This window comes from Condylura cristata, unplaced genomic scaffold (genome assembly GCF_000260355.1).
Source record: "Condylura cristata isolate star-nosed mole 26May11 unplaced genomic scaffold, ConCri1.0 scaffold00008, whole genome shotgun sequence".
In the NCBI taxonomy this organism is placed as follows: domain Eukaryota; kingdom Metazoa; phylum Chordata; class Mammalia; order Eulipotyphla; family Talpidae; genus Condylura; species Condylura cristata.
Window position 1 is genome coordinate 33,183,649 of NW_004567109.1, and position 16,019 is coordinate 33,199,667.

General features: G+C 33.2%; 1 protein-coding gene across 1 annotated transcript in view; it reads right to left on the bottom strand.

Annotated features, from left to right (window-relative positions):
• The window catches only part of OMA1 (OMA1 zinc metallopeptidase), a 49,752-nt gene that overhangs the window by 14,326 nt on the left and 19,407 nt on the right, over nt 1–16,019 (bottom strand). The window contains exon 8 of the mRNA XM_004679051.2: nt 142–291. Coding sequence (XP_004679108.1) covers nt 142–291 — 150 coding nt within the window. The remainder of the gene's footprint in view (nt 1–141; nt 292–16,019) is intronic.

Below are 16,019 nucleotides of genomic sequence, written 5' to 3' on the forward strand. Positions count from 1 at the left end.
CTCAAAATAGCTGAGAAGCTAGAACTCTCTCTTATTACACACAAGAAGTAATAGCATTAAAAATAAATACCAGTAAAAATAAATTTACAACAAACTTTAAAACAGTAAAACAACTCCTTGCATTATATGGGCTTAGCTCACCTGAGGTATGAGTCTATCTAAGTGCTCAGCTCTGTTTCCATGAGAAGGGTGTGTGGATAACCATTCTGGTAACTTGGGATGACCACTGCGCTTCTCTGCAAATTCCATCTGCTGCCAAAACACTGAACTGGCTCTGACATCCACACATGCCTAAAATCAAAATTTTAATTTTAATAAAAACACACACAAAAATTCTATTATTTTAATCCAAGTAGGAAATGCACTCTAATTTACGGTGGGGGAGGGGAAGCAAGAACAATATGATATTAAAGAATCCAAAAGAAAACACAGGTGTTTCTTTTTTTAACCTGTTATTAAATAACACTAGAGCAATTTCAATCATAATCAACCACTAGACTATTAGGAGACTTCAAATAAGAGAGACATATTTAAGTCACTCAAATTATTTCTGAAGAAATGTGTTGTTAAAGAAATAGGCTATATGGGTCATATATATATATATGTTCACACAATCTATGACTATACAGTTAGGAGTATACATACAATGGAAAAAGAGAAGTCCACTTAATAAATGCTGTCAGGAAAATTGGATAGTCATATGCAAAATAATACAATTAGACACTACCTCGTACCATACACAATATGGATTCAAATGGATTAAAGCTGAAATATAAGACTTAAAACCATAGAAGATAGAGAAGAAAATAGGCAAAACACTCCATGACATTGGCTTCAAGGATGTCTTTGGGAAATTAGCTTAAATGGCAAAGAAACAAAAGCAAAAATAAACAAATGGGACTTCATCACACAAAGCAGCTTCTGCACAGCAAAATAAACTAAAATAAAGACACTCTACTGCATGGTAGAAGATATTCATACATCACATCTCCAATAAAGGACTAATATCCAAGATCTACAAAGAACAAAAAAAAAAAAATCAACAAAAAGAAAAAACAATAGCTCAAACAAAAAATGGGCAAAAGAGCTAAATGGACACTTCTCCAAAGATATACTGTAGACAAATAGGTACATTAAAAATGCTCATCATCACTTACCATTTGAGAAATACAAATCAGAATCATAATGAGATACCACCTCCCACCTGTAAGAATGGCCCGTAACAGTAAGACTACAAACAAAAATTATGACAAGGATACGGAGAAAAAGAAACACTGTTGGTGAGAATATAGAATGGTTCAGCCACTAGAAAAAACAATATGGAGTTCTCTCAAAATATTAAAATCAGACCTACAATATGATCCAGTAGTAGCAACCCTAGGTATTTACCTGTAGAATGTTAAAACATTAATTAAAAGGGATTTATGTAGTATTGTTCATTGGAATGTTATTTACAATAGCCAAGTTATGAAAATCTACACCCAATGACAGATAAGTGAATTAAGATGTGATAATATATGTAATGGAATACTATGCAGCTATAAAAGGATGAAATCTTGCCATTTGTAACAGCATGGATGTAACTGAAGGGATCACTGTAAGTGAAATAAGTCAGAAGCAGAACAATTAATACCACATAATGTCACTCATAAGTGGAACACAAACAAAATAAAGGAACAGAAAACAAAAGTCAAAACAAATCCTATAAATCTGACTGGAGAATTACAACTATTAGAGGGAAATCCTGACAGGTAGGGAGTAAAGAGTACAAGGGACCAAAGGAACTGTAGTTGAGGATTATGAGTGATTTGGTGTTCAATGTGTGTGATAATATACCCTGAAGAGGTGTGAGGCTGTATCTCTAAATACATACAATGTTATTGCCAATGTTGCCTCAATAAAAAATACAGTACAAAAAATTCATGGGATTTTTATATATAAACAATGTATGAGAAGAAAAAGAAATTAAGAAAATAATTCCTTTCACAATCTCTTCAAAAAGAATCAACTACTACCAAAGAATTAACCAAGGAGATGAAGAACCCATAAAAGGGAAACTACAAAATGTTAATAAACAACTTAATGACAGAGGAAATGAAAAGACATTTCATGCCCCTGGATGAGGAGAATCAATATAATAAAAATAGCTATCCACATAGTGATATATAAATTTAATGAAATCATCATCAAGCTACCAAAAATATTCTGCAAAGAAATTAAACAAAAATACAGAAATTCATATGGAGCAATGGAGACTTTGAATAACAAGAACAATCCTGAGAAAAAAGGAAATAAGGATATCATAGTATCTGACATTATGCTATAAAGCAGCAACATTAGAAACAATTATAAAAGGCATAAAAGTAATTATAAGTCTGGTTCAGTGGAATAGAACTGAAAATCCAGAAATAAATCTACATACACATTTTAATACTTAATTTATGATAAAATAGACACAACCAAACAATGGAGCAAGGAAAGTCTCTTTAATAAATGGTGCTGGGTTATGGTGATGGCACACGGGTGACTTGGTGATGGAAAACCTGCGGGGATTACAATTGAGATGGGAAAAAAAATGTACAAAATGATGTAAAAAAAAAAAAAAGGAAGGATTGTATCCCAATGAAGAGGCAGATCAAAATTCCTAAAATAATATGGGCCAAATTAAAATAGGTCAGGGAACAAAAAAATAAATAAATAAACGGTGCTGGGAAAACTGAAGGGCCACAGATAAAAGAATGAAGTTGGCAGACTTTCTAACCCTGTGCACAAAAATAAATTCAAAAAACAGGCTTCTCTGGAGTGCAAGGGGTTAAGTTTTAGCACTACTAATCTATTGCAAGCCAGTGCAACAAGAATTCCATCCCAGAGGGGGAGGGAGCCCACATGACACAGCAGACCTCTCCTGTCTCACTCACTACTACCTTAGCAATTTCAGTGGATCTGCCTGTTCTCCCCACTCTGTCTCTGGCGGTCCTCTCACTCTCTGCACCTCTGGTCTGTAACCCAGTTCTTGTATGCATAAACAAATAAAAATAAAACCTTAAAAAAAAATGAAAAGAGAAATAGCAATAAATAATAACAAGAGACTTTAATATACTACTTTCAACAATGGATTCAACACCCAGACAAAATAGTAGTAATTTTAATTACTAATGTTACCAAATGGACCTAATAGACATATATACAGAATATTCCATCTATTATCAGTAGAATATATATTCATATTCAAACATGTATGGAACAGTCTCAAGGACAGATCACTATTAGGCCACAAAACAAGTTATCTATTCCAGTCAAGTGAAATTAAATTAGAAATTCATGCAGAAAGAAAACTGGATATTCACATACATGCAGACATTTAAATAACACACTCCTGAACAACAAATGGGCAAAAGAAGAAAATATAAAATATCTTCAGACAAATGAAAAGAAAAACACAATATATTACAACCTTAGGTAAACTAAGAAAACAAGAGACTCAAATAAGTAAAATCAGAAATGAAAGTAAAGATATTACAACTGAAGTCAAAGACATAAAAAGAATCCTAAGAGACCACTATAAACAATTTTATGACAATAAAATGGGTAACATAGAAAAAATGTAAATGCTGGAAACAATATACCCAGATCAAATCACAAAGAAATCTAAAACTAATAAGAACATTGAATCAGTAATCAAAAATCTTCCAACAAAGGAAAATCAAGGAACAAGGGGCTTCACTGGTAAGTTCTACCAGATACTGAAAAAACAATTAAAACCAATCCTCCTCAAATTCCCCCAAAACACTAAAAAGGGAAGAATACTTCAAAATTCATTTTATGAAGCCAATATTACCAATATTAAAGCCAGACAGACACTAAGTAAACTATATACTATACCCCTGGTGAACGTAAATGCAAAACTCCTCAACAAAAGACTTAAAAAACAAATTACTCAGCAATCAAAAAAGATAAACTCATGCCTTTTGCAGCAACATGGATGGAGCTGGAAGGGATCACGTTCAGTGAAATAAGCCAGGAAGAAAACGAAAAATACTGGAATAGCAGATGTTTAATTGGGGGGTGGGGGGGTAGTGGGAGAGACAGGGAGAAGAAAATGTAATAATATAAAAATGAAAACAAACAACTTTAAGTCAGAGATGGGTGGAAAGGGGAATGGGATCAAAGCTGGGGGGGAAGAGTGCACAGAACTATGATGATGGCACACAGGTGAACAAGTGGTGGGAAGGTCATGGGAATCACAACTGAAATGAAAAAAAAATGCACAAAATGAAGAATGATGCAATAAAATAAAACAAACAAATTCAATAGCATATTAAAAGAATCACAAACCATGACCAAGTGGTTTTTCTCTCCTGAGAACAAGGGTATTCCAACATACAAATTTATTAATATGATTTATGCTACATTCACAGGTGAAAGATAAAAGTCACAAGATCATCTCAATAGATAAGAGAAAGTATTTCACAAAATTTAACACCCTTTTATAAACACTCAACAAACTAAGAACAAAAGGAAATTATCTCAACATAATAAAGGTTATATACGGAAACCCCCAATGAAAAACATATCTAAGGGTGAAAAATTAAAAACTTTCCTCTACGATCAGGAACAAGTTTCTACTACTATTTAACACAGTACTGATATCCTGACCAGAGCTATCATGCAAAGAAAAGGAAAATAATCTGTGTTTGAAGATGACATGACTTTATAAGAAGAAAACTCTAAAGGTATTCCACAAATCCACAAAAGAAAACTGCTTGAGCTAATAAATGAATTCAATAAAGCTGCAGGATACAAAGTTAACATATAAAAATTAGTTGTTTCTGTACACTAACAATAAATGATTTGCTAAAGAAATTAAGAAAACAGTCTACTCATACTAGCATCAAAAAGAATAAAATACTTAAAAGAATAAATTAAGAAGGTAAAAAAGTTCTACACTGTAAAGAAATTAAAGGAGACACAAATCAAAAGATATCCCATGCTCATGGACTGGAAAACATATCATTAAAAAGCCCCACAGGATGCAAATAATCTAGAGCTTTAATTCATGTTTTACTGAAATAGAAAAAATAATTCTAAAATGCATATGAAACCACAAAGGACCCCAAATAGCCAAAACAATCTTGAAAGAGAAAAAAAAAAAAAAGGTGAACATATCACAGTTCTTAATTTCAAAATGTATCACAATACTACATTGATTAAAACAGATTGATAGTGACATAAAAACACACACTTATGCTAGTGGAACAGAATATGGTCCCGTAAATAAACTGCTGCACATACAGTGAACTGATCTTCAAAAGGTTGCAAAAAATGTACTTGGGGCCCTCCCTGGTGGCGCAGCGGGTTAAAGCACTGCACTAAGAAGCTAAAGCCACTTCCGCATGAGTTCGATTCCCGCCTGCCCCGGAGGCGACCACATGGCGTGGCAGACCTCTCCTGACCCGCCCGCTGCTCCCCTCAGCAGTGTACTTCATCGATCTGCCTGTTCTGCTCCCCACTCTGTCTCTGATGAATTCTCTCACCCTCCGCATCTCTGGCCTATACCCCAGTTCTGTACAAATAAATAAATAAATCTTTAAAAAAAAAATGTACTTGGGGAAATTTTGCTGAGAAAACTAGTTATCAACATGCAAAAGGATGAAGCAGGCACAAAAATCAACTAAAAAATGTTTTTAAAGACCTAAACATAAGACCCCAAACTGTAAAATCTCCTAGGAGAAAGCATAAGGGAATAAACCTTACGACAGATTTTGGCAATGACTTCTTGGCTATGACACCAGAAGCAGAGATATCGAGAACAAAAATAGACATGAGGGACTACATCAAACTAAAAAGCTTTTGCACAATAAAGAAAACAATTAACAGAGTGAAAAGGCAGCTAAAGGCATGTTATTTAAAATATATGGAAGTCTTACAACTCAACAGCAAAAGAAAAAAAAAGGACGGAAAAATCACTCAATTAAAATGGGGCAAAGGATGTCTCTAAGGAAGGCATACAAATGGTCAACAATATATGAAAAAAAATGCTTAACATCACTAATCATGAGGGTAACCCAAATCAAAACCATGAGAAGAAATCACCAACATCTGTTGGGACAGCTATTATCAAAAACAGAAGGTGAGTGTTAAGAAGGACATGGAGAAATTGGAATCATTGTACACCCTCAGTGGAAATGTTTAATAGTGTAGTCTCTACAGAAAATAGTATAAAGATTCTTCAAAAAATTAACATTAGAAATAGCATAAGATGCACCGATTCCCACCTGTGAGTATTTACCAAAAAAACTGAAATTAGTATCTCAAGAGATAATAACATTCCTGTGTTCATTGTGCAGCATTATTCACAATGGCAAAAATGTGAAAATAACTTTGAGATGTGGTATATATTCAGTCTTACAAAATAAGGAGACCTATTCATATGTAACAACATAGATAAACCTTGAGGATATTATACTAAGTAAAATAAGCCAATCATAGAAAGGCAAATATTGCATGATTCCATTTATACAAGATATTTAAAATAATTAAACTCAGAGTCATCAATGCCAAGGGTTGTAGATAGGGGGAAATGAGAAGTTGTTATTCACTGATTATAAAGTTTCTATTATACAAGATGAATAAATCCCAGAAGTCTGCTGTATAATATTATGCCTGCTTTATCATACACTCAAAAATTTAAGATAGTACCTCTCATATTACTCTTACAAAATAAAAAGTGATGATTATAAATTAAAATGGAAATATTTTATAAATAAATTTTCAGTCCATAACTGACCTGCCACTATTAAACTCAGAGTGAAGTAGAGAATTTATGTTTCTGAAGTGTGTGAAAGGAAGGGTGGGACTCTTTCTAGACAAGTTTTCTTTCTTTAAGCAGAACTAGTAATAGCCACAGTTGGACAAAGAAATGTAAGAAAATATTTTTCAATGAAATGCATTGGTCCTGGAATATGTTTTGAGGCTGTATATTGGGATAATGAGAAAAGCACAGGTCTTATAACCAGAATAAACTGGCTTCAAAATACCAATTATAGTAATATTTTGGTTTCTCTTTATAGCATATAAATCTTTTACCTTTTTCAAAATATCAGCTGTTAACTTTAATAAAAAAAAAAACCAACCATGTCTTAGGTATCATTCTAAGTGTATTATTAACTCATTACAAATGTATTAACTCATTTATCCTTGTAACAATCTTACAAAGTAAGTACAATTATAATGCTCATTTTACAAATAAGATGAGGACAAGGATTTTACTGAAGGACACACAGCTAACAAGTAACAGAGGCAAGATCTGATCACAAGTAGACTGATTTCAGAGTTTATTACCTTGGGCAAAAAATGAAATCTCTAGGAGTCTCAAATACCTCTGAGAAACTGAACTTAAAGTAAAATAAAGACTAAATGTGATGACTCTATTCTGAAGTAGCCAGCTCAAAATCCCAGACAATAGTAAAACATTATTCTATATCTTCTAATGAGTAAACAGAGGCCTATGATTATTGCAGGATGCTATTCCTGGTCATAAGAGATGATACAGCTTACAAGTAAAGAAGATCTAGTTTAATTCAACCTATAATATTAACATTTATGAATACGCATTTAGACACACTGACAAAAATGCAATTATTCAATTAGAAGCTCAGTGGTATATGATATTCATGATATACTAAGAACTGTTTTGTAATATGAACATTTTCCAATGCCAAAATAATGTTAGCTAAAGATATACGAATAGCTCTAGACCTGGTATACCCTACCTATAGCCAAAATTTTCATTAGAAATATAAAAAGGATATGTACTCTGAATTTTACCAAGAATTCCAACAAAACTCCTCCTAGTCATCATCCTCTCCAAGAAACAAATTCTGACATAAGTAGTTTTGAATCTTCTTTTGAAATGCCATTAAGTCCCTACACTTGTCCTGGTCATTTTGGTTTCCTCTCCTCTATTCCATTAGACATACAGTAGGTAAAAGAGTCATCTGAGATAATGCTACAAAGAGCTATGGCAAAAGGGTTGTTGAACTCACAAAGAAGACCAAAAGGACCAACAAGTTAAAAAATGGTCATTATCTTAAGAGCAATACTGCAGAAAACCAAAATTGTTCCTAGCAAGTTAAACTATTATAGAAAGTTCCAATTCAGAAATGAATGTAACTTTGTCTTGGAAAGGAAGAACCTTATTATCTACAAAGTCTTGACAAATTACTTAATTTCTCTATCTCTGTTTCACCTGTCAAACAACTAACAAGGTTGTTGTAAAGATTTAAAATATTAAAACATGTAAAACATTCAAGACAATGATCAGCATGAAGACATGACAACTATCATTAGTACCATTGTTTTCAATGTCATCATCAGTGTTCTCAGCACTGCGATCACTATTGTCATCATCATCTACCAGAAAACCGGTTCAGTTCAGTCTTACACTTTCATAAGTTCATTTTCCCAGCACTGCTTATGGCACCACTTGGCTCACTTTGTTCCCCATTTCTTATCTAAACAACATGTTACCAGTCAAAAAAAAGTCTCTTTTCAACTGAATGTGATATAGTCTTGAGATAGCTGAGTCAATCTCAGCATTTCCTAATTCCTCTCATTAAGGAAAAAAAAAAGATGAAAGAGAAAAATGGGGAAAGCAGGCATTAATATGATGGTTAGAGCTGGACTTCTAGTGGTGAACTTAATGTAATATATACATGCTGATTCTCAACAATGAACATCTGAACATTATGTTCTAAAGCAGTGTTACTTCAGTGAAAAGAAGATAAGAAACCTGATTCACCAAAAATATCTTATGTGCTCTGCAGAAGAAAACAGAAGAGAAATGGAAAGACTTTCCATTATTTTCTAACTTATTTCATGTTAAGTTTTTGTAACTTTCTGATGGCCAATATGTTCATTCATCACTCAGTACCAAAAAAATGACGTTTTAATAAATTTTTATATTTTTTTTCTTTAACTTTAGTGAATTTTTTTTTGTAAGATTTGACTGGGAGGTGAAAGCATAACAACTAAAAATTAATGAACTCCCAAATGCCTGTGTCATTTCTGAAGGTGATACGATTGAGTTCAAAGTAAAATGTAACATATAATGTATGCATTATGAATTTTCTAATCATTGAAGTAACACTATAGCACTGTATATGATCAGGGCGCTGGGGCACATATCCTCAGATGTGCATCACCCCAGCACATCACCAGAGCATCAGCAGCCGTTCATCATTCATCACTGGTCCCCCACTTCCCTTAGTTCTCACTCCCACCCTCCTCCTGTAATAGCTTCAACTCAGCAGTCCCCGTCTAGGCTTTGTTTTGGTTTAGTTTTGTCCGTTCCTTTGTTTTGTTTCTTTATAGTCCATGTATGAGTGAAATCATCTGCTATTTGTCTTCCTCCCTCTGGGTTATTAAAGTTTATTTCATAACATATGTAGTAAATGAGATGTTCTCTCATTTAACTTTTTCTTTCTTAAATGAATCACTAAAAAAAGCACCTGAGATAAAAACCCAAATAGAACACAAAGACCATTAGTTTGCTATAACAGAATTCTAGTTTACTAGCCTGCAAAACTCAGACCTGGGTTGCTACTAACTAGGTATGTTATTAGACGACTCACTTCAGTTCTTTGGACCCTGTTTCACTGTCTGTAAAAAGAGTAGGTAAATTAGATGATTTCCAAATTTCTTTCCTGCTATAAGATAAGTCCATGATTGTACAATCTATTACTTTACAGAAAGTTTAAAATGTTTAATTTTATTTCTGTGATGAAAGGAGACTTTGCTTATTACCCATTTCAATCACTAGATGGTGCTATAAGCGTAATTATCAGGCTACTTGAAGAACCAGGTCTCAGTGTTTCTAAGCAAGGGCATTTACAGGCTATGAGGACCTGGACAAACTCCCTCCGGTGGGCGCTCCTGGGTACTGTAGATTATCTGACATGCCTGCTCCCTTACCCTAAACTCATCAAATGATAGTCATCCTCCTCTCCCTGATCACTGTGACAATCAAAAACAGTTATACAGTGCCTTACCAAAAGGTCCAGCTTAGAAAATTACTTTTCTTTTTCATATTTAAGAAACCGATTTTTAAAAGGATTGCTTTTGTGAAATCAAATCAAACAGACATACATTTCTGTAAATGACTATAAAGTGTTAAATTCCCTTTACAGTGACAAATGAATATACATATACAACAAAATAATATAGGTAACAAAACGTCTTTTCTGTCAGCTGACACCTGGATAGCTATTATTCTGTGCTTAATTTGCACCTCAGTCCTATCAATTTTTACTTAATTATTTAAATCAATCTGGTAATTTAGATAATGCTAAATATGCTTAAACTAAAAAAGTGAAAATAAAAACACACATGTACGTATCACAGCCAATAACAGCAGAAACAGATAATACTCTAGGAAAGGAAACCTATGTATTTTGAAAAAAGCCTAATGAGTAACTGGATTTGGTGAATTTTACATATTCTGTTTAGCCTCTGGCTTTAAAAGTGCATAAATCTAATGGGACAACCTATGACAATAGAGCCATCACCCGGGAACAGTTTCGATTAACCAGGCCTACACTACTTACATAAAATCAGAATGCCACTAGTTAATCTATAGCAGTAACTACAACTGCTTATGGTACTAAAGGCACAAGTCTGCATGTTCTCTCCCTTCTAGTCATGCTACAAAGAATGTAAGCTATAATCAGAAGGTTGCCTAATCAGGACAGAATTGGGAATTAAAGAGTTACATTGTTTGACTAAAAGGTAAAGGGGGTGTGATGTATCAATGTTCCAAAAGACACAAGTCACAAGAGTAAGAATCAAGTTCAGGATACTCAAAACAACAAATCCCATTTTCCAGACTATGAAAGGACTTGAAAGGTTAAGATTTGCCTGAAGTCATATGGAAAGGTAGAAGTTCAAACAGATATCTAACTGCTGAGTTCAAGGTTCTAACTGCTATACTAATTAAAGTATAACTAAAATTGTTAACAAAGAAGCCTCTCGCCTACCTTTCAGTTTTCTTTTGACCAAAGGTGCTTCTGAACTCGATCAACATTTTTTTTTTAAGATTTATTTATTTATTCATACAGAACTGGGGTACAGGCCAGAGATGCAGAAGGTGAGAGGATTCACCAGAGACAGAGCGGGGAGCAGAACAGGCAGATAGACGAAGTACACTGCTGAGGGGAGCAGCGGGCGGGCCAGGAGAGGTCTGCCACGCCATGTGGTCACCTCCGGGGCAGGCGGGAATCGAACTCATGCGGAAGTGGCTTTAGATTCTCAGTGCTGTGCCTTAACCCGCTGCGCCACCAGGGAGGGCCTCGATCAACATTTTAATCATGCTAAATTCTCAACATGGGGACTAGGACACCATTTCCCCTGCCTTTAAATATGCTGTCCCTATTAACATTCACAAGGATAATTACTACTTAGCTTTAAGTAAGATCTCTATTTTAAATACTTTTTTTTGCAGCCTAATTCCTTGATTACTAGTTTTCCTGACCCCTAGAGTTTTCTCTGCTATATTCTTCTTGGGATCCTGTATATCTCTACCATAATATTTCCAACAATAAAAATTACTGAAAATGACTTTTCCAAATAAATACCCCACTTCAACTCACTTGCTTTTGGATAAAGGTTGGAATCCTCCTTAGTTACCTCCCTCTTCTTTATTGTTTATGTCTAATTTTTTACCAAGTTCTTATAGTCATACCTATGAAATCTCTCAATATGTTTCCATCTCCATAGCATCTTTTACCTGGCCCTCTGCATTGTACTTATTACAGCTTTCATTGACTCTGGTCATTACTACCTTACGTTTCTCTTCCCACACTTTCATAAATAAGAATCCATCTGACAAGCCTGATTCACTGTCTCAAAATAAGACAAATGGACAGCTGCTTATCAGGCTTTTCAGTTACCAGACGGACTAACTTTCTACTTTTGAGTGACACATTCACATTTTTCATATTTGTCAATACAACCAAAGACAGATTTTTAAAGTCCAGGTGACACTCTTTAAATTGATAGACATAGCTCTTCTCTGACCTAATGTGTTTTCTTTTATCAATTCAATATATTTTTAATGTGTGCCTACCATTTGCCAGGATATAGGGATACACAGTGAATGTCAGAATTTAAGAAAACTGTGTGTAGTTAGGTTACCAGCAAGGGATTTGAACAGAATTATATATAAATTTATATTATATATAAATAATGCATAGATAAATTAAATATATTTATTTATATGTACATTTAACTTTACTATGTATTTCAAGTCAAAGGCAGAGATTGTCCAGCTGAGTTAAAAAGCAAGGATATAGTTTATGCCATCACAGGAATGCATTTTAAATTCAAACACTAAAACAGTTAGAAAATAAATGAAAGCAAAAATGCGCCAAACAGTAACATTTAAGAAAGCTGGACAAACAAAATTAATGTCAAACAAATACATCAGAGTTTTACTAGAGACAGAGATAGTTCACAAAGAGCAATCAATTCAATGATGATAAAATAAATCCCCTGTGTGTATGCACCCAAAGCTGAGTTTTAAGATACATACAGCAAAAAATAACAGAACTGGAAGAAAAGAGGCAAATACATAGAGTGGGAGAATTCAAAACTACTTTATCAATAAGTAGATGAAAAATCAGAAGGATGTGTATGTGAGTTCTATTAGGAAGCACTTTAACCTAACTGATATTTATAAAATGTATACTCAACAATTTATGGAAATTCACCAACACAGACCAAATGATACACCATAAAACAAATCACAACGCACGTGACATGAACAAAGTCTTAAAGTGTATGATCTCTGATCAAAAAAGAAATTAATTAGAAACAAACCATAAAACATTTAGATGAGCCCCAAATACTTGAATATTAAATGATTCACTTCTAACAACATATGGATGAAAGAAGACAGGACAAGGAAAATTAGGAAATATTCTAATAATGTCAAAATCTGTGTTTATCTAAAATGATGCAGAACAGGAAATTTAGAGTTTTAAGTGTTATATTAAAGAACAAAGTCTACAACCAATCACCTCGGTTCCTACTTTAGAAAACTAGAAAAGAGAAAACTAAACCTAGATTTCTTAAAAATCTTAAAAACTTTCACTCTTCAAAACATACCATTAAAAAAATTATTAAAAGAAACCATGCCATAGGAGGAAAATACTTGCAACATACATATTTAACAAAGGAATTGTATCTAGTAAATATATAGACCTGCAATCATCCCAATTTTTAAAATATCTGAAAAGGAAATTCACAAAGGAAGATATACAAATGGCTAATACGCAAAAATATACTCCATATCATTAGCGAAGAAATGAAAATTTTAAAAATGCAAACAGACTAAATACACACCTAAAAGGGCAAAGATCATTTTTAATGATCTGCTTACAAGAAATACAAACATAAGGACACAATGTTTGAAAACAAAAGAATGAAAAAGAAATAGCATGAAAGCTTTAACCACAATAAAGTGGACTTTAGGCAATAAGCATTACTACGAAGAGGATTTCAAGTTGATTAAAGGATCTAGCAATCTGATACAAAAAAGAAAACCAATTAACCTGTACAAAGCAAAAAGTAATACAGTAGGAGTTGAGAAATGGAAAATTCACAGCCAGTTTGTTAGAAACTAGCCAACCTTTTTTGATAACGGGAAAAAAAGCAGAGAAACGATTGATCAAAATGCAGATGATCTGAAACAACAGAATTAACGTATTGTTAATTAACAAGTTTGGCAAACTTGACAGATGCAGAACACTTCACCCACAATGACTGACTCTACTTTCAAAGTGTGAGCACACTTCTGCAGCCCAATATGACTTTTAACTGTAAAGTTTTCCAAGACATTTAAAATTGAAACATTTTAAAAAGATCACTAATCTCACACATATTCTTCCAGAGAGAAGAAAAACCTCCCAACTCATTTTATGAGCCCCAGCACAACCTTAGTCACAAAATATGAAAAGATAATAAAATTCCAAGCCAATATGACCTATGAAGATTCTAAATTTAAAAAAAAGCAAGTCAATTCTAGCAACATATTAAAAGAATATTATAATTGACAAATTGGGTTTATTTCTAAATAAAGTCCTAATATTTAAAAATATATATATAATTTGCCAAATTACAGATTAAAGCAGAAAAATTATATAACTATCAATTGAAAAAATACACTGATAAAATTTAATGCTGTTAGAATTTTTTTAAATCTTAGCATATTAAAAACAAGTGAAAACTTTTATCTAACAGCAAAAAACCAGATTAAAAAAATATATACAGGCATCAAAATTAATAGTAAAATAGTGAATGTTTTTCCCGATGATCAGGAAGAAACAAAGGTGCCCACCATGAGAAACAAGTTTCTGGCCATTGCAATAAGGAAAAGAAAAATGTAGTTTGGAAAGAAAGAAACCTATAATTCACACAAAAGACAACTACAATTATATAAAATCTAAAAGAATTTATATTAGACTTAAGTGAATTTAGCAATACAAGGCCAATTATAAAAATAAATTGTATTTCTCTAAGTTTATTTTTATGACACAGTATGATAAAATTAAAAAAATCAAATATTTAGCTGTAAAGTAAGAAAAGATTTATTAAGTCCTGTAAAGCAAAAGAAACTTCAAAAAATCACTGCCAGAAATTAGAAAATATTTAAATAAAAATACACATTTTTTAAAATGAGCATTTAAATAAACAAAAACATTATACATGGATTCAAAGACTCAATACTGCTGACACAAGTCTATTATCCCCAGATTGATCTATATTCAGTGTCCACAATTCCTGTTGTATGGTTATGTAATTGGATGAACTGATTCTGAAATTTACATGGAAGAGCAAATGACCAAAACTAGTCAAGTTAGTCTTACAGAACAACATTGGAGGACCGAAATTATCAGTTATCAAGATGAACTGCAAAGCTACAAAAATGCTGTGGTTTTGTCTCAAAGATAAATGACAGGCCAATGGAATAAAATAGGGCCTCTCAAACAGATATCCAGAGTGCCTCACACATTAATGATGTGTGTTTCTACACAGTAGAAGAAAAAAGATGAGTCGTCAATAAACAGTGCTGAGTCCATTAGCTATATATATGTGAAAAAAATTATCTTGATGTCTTCCTCATATCATACATAAAAAAAATAAATAAAGCTTTTGGAAATAAGACAGGACCTATTTATTCATAGGCAAATGCTTCTGAACCAGGACAAAAGAACACACAGCTAAAGCAGACATTTCATATACTATAGTATATTAGGAAATTATTTGGAAACCTCAATATAATTCTACTTATGCAACATTCACAGAAATGCTTTTATTTTTGTGAATGAGGAATTATCCTGATTTGTAAAATTAAATACATGAAACTCATAAGAAGTTCAAATAAGAGTAGTTTTAAATAGTTAGAAATTCTAATAGGAAGCTCAAGGGATATTCAAATACAATTTGAATTTACATGTAAAGTGGAATCGTTTTCATTCACTTTTAAAAACTGCAGTTTTATTTCTACTGTTAAAATGAACAATGCCCATTATCACAGGTCACTAAAATAGCAGCCACATATGAAATGCCATGTTACACAGACATGAAAGAGACCAACTTTAATCAGAATAAAGTCCCAAAGTTGCCCTCAGTGGCTAGCAAAAATAAGCCATCTGCTGCAACAAAAATAACCTGAAAGATAAGCCTGTTATTGTACTTTTTATTTAAATGGTAAACACTGAGTTTGTTCAGCTGAGATCATAGCTACAAAAGTACTTTCTCCAAGTGTGGAAAAACACATCATCTTAATATTCAAAAAGCCTCCTTCGGTGAGCAAAAAAATTTTTTTAAAAAAGAAGAGAGGTGGCCCTCCCTGGTGGCCCAGCGGGTTAAAGCACAGCACTAAGAAGCTTAAGCCACTTCCGCATGAGTTCCATTCCCGCCTGCCCTGGAGGAGATCCACATGGCGAGGCAGACCTCTCCTG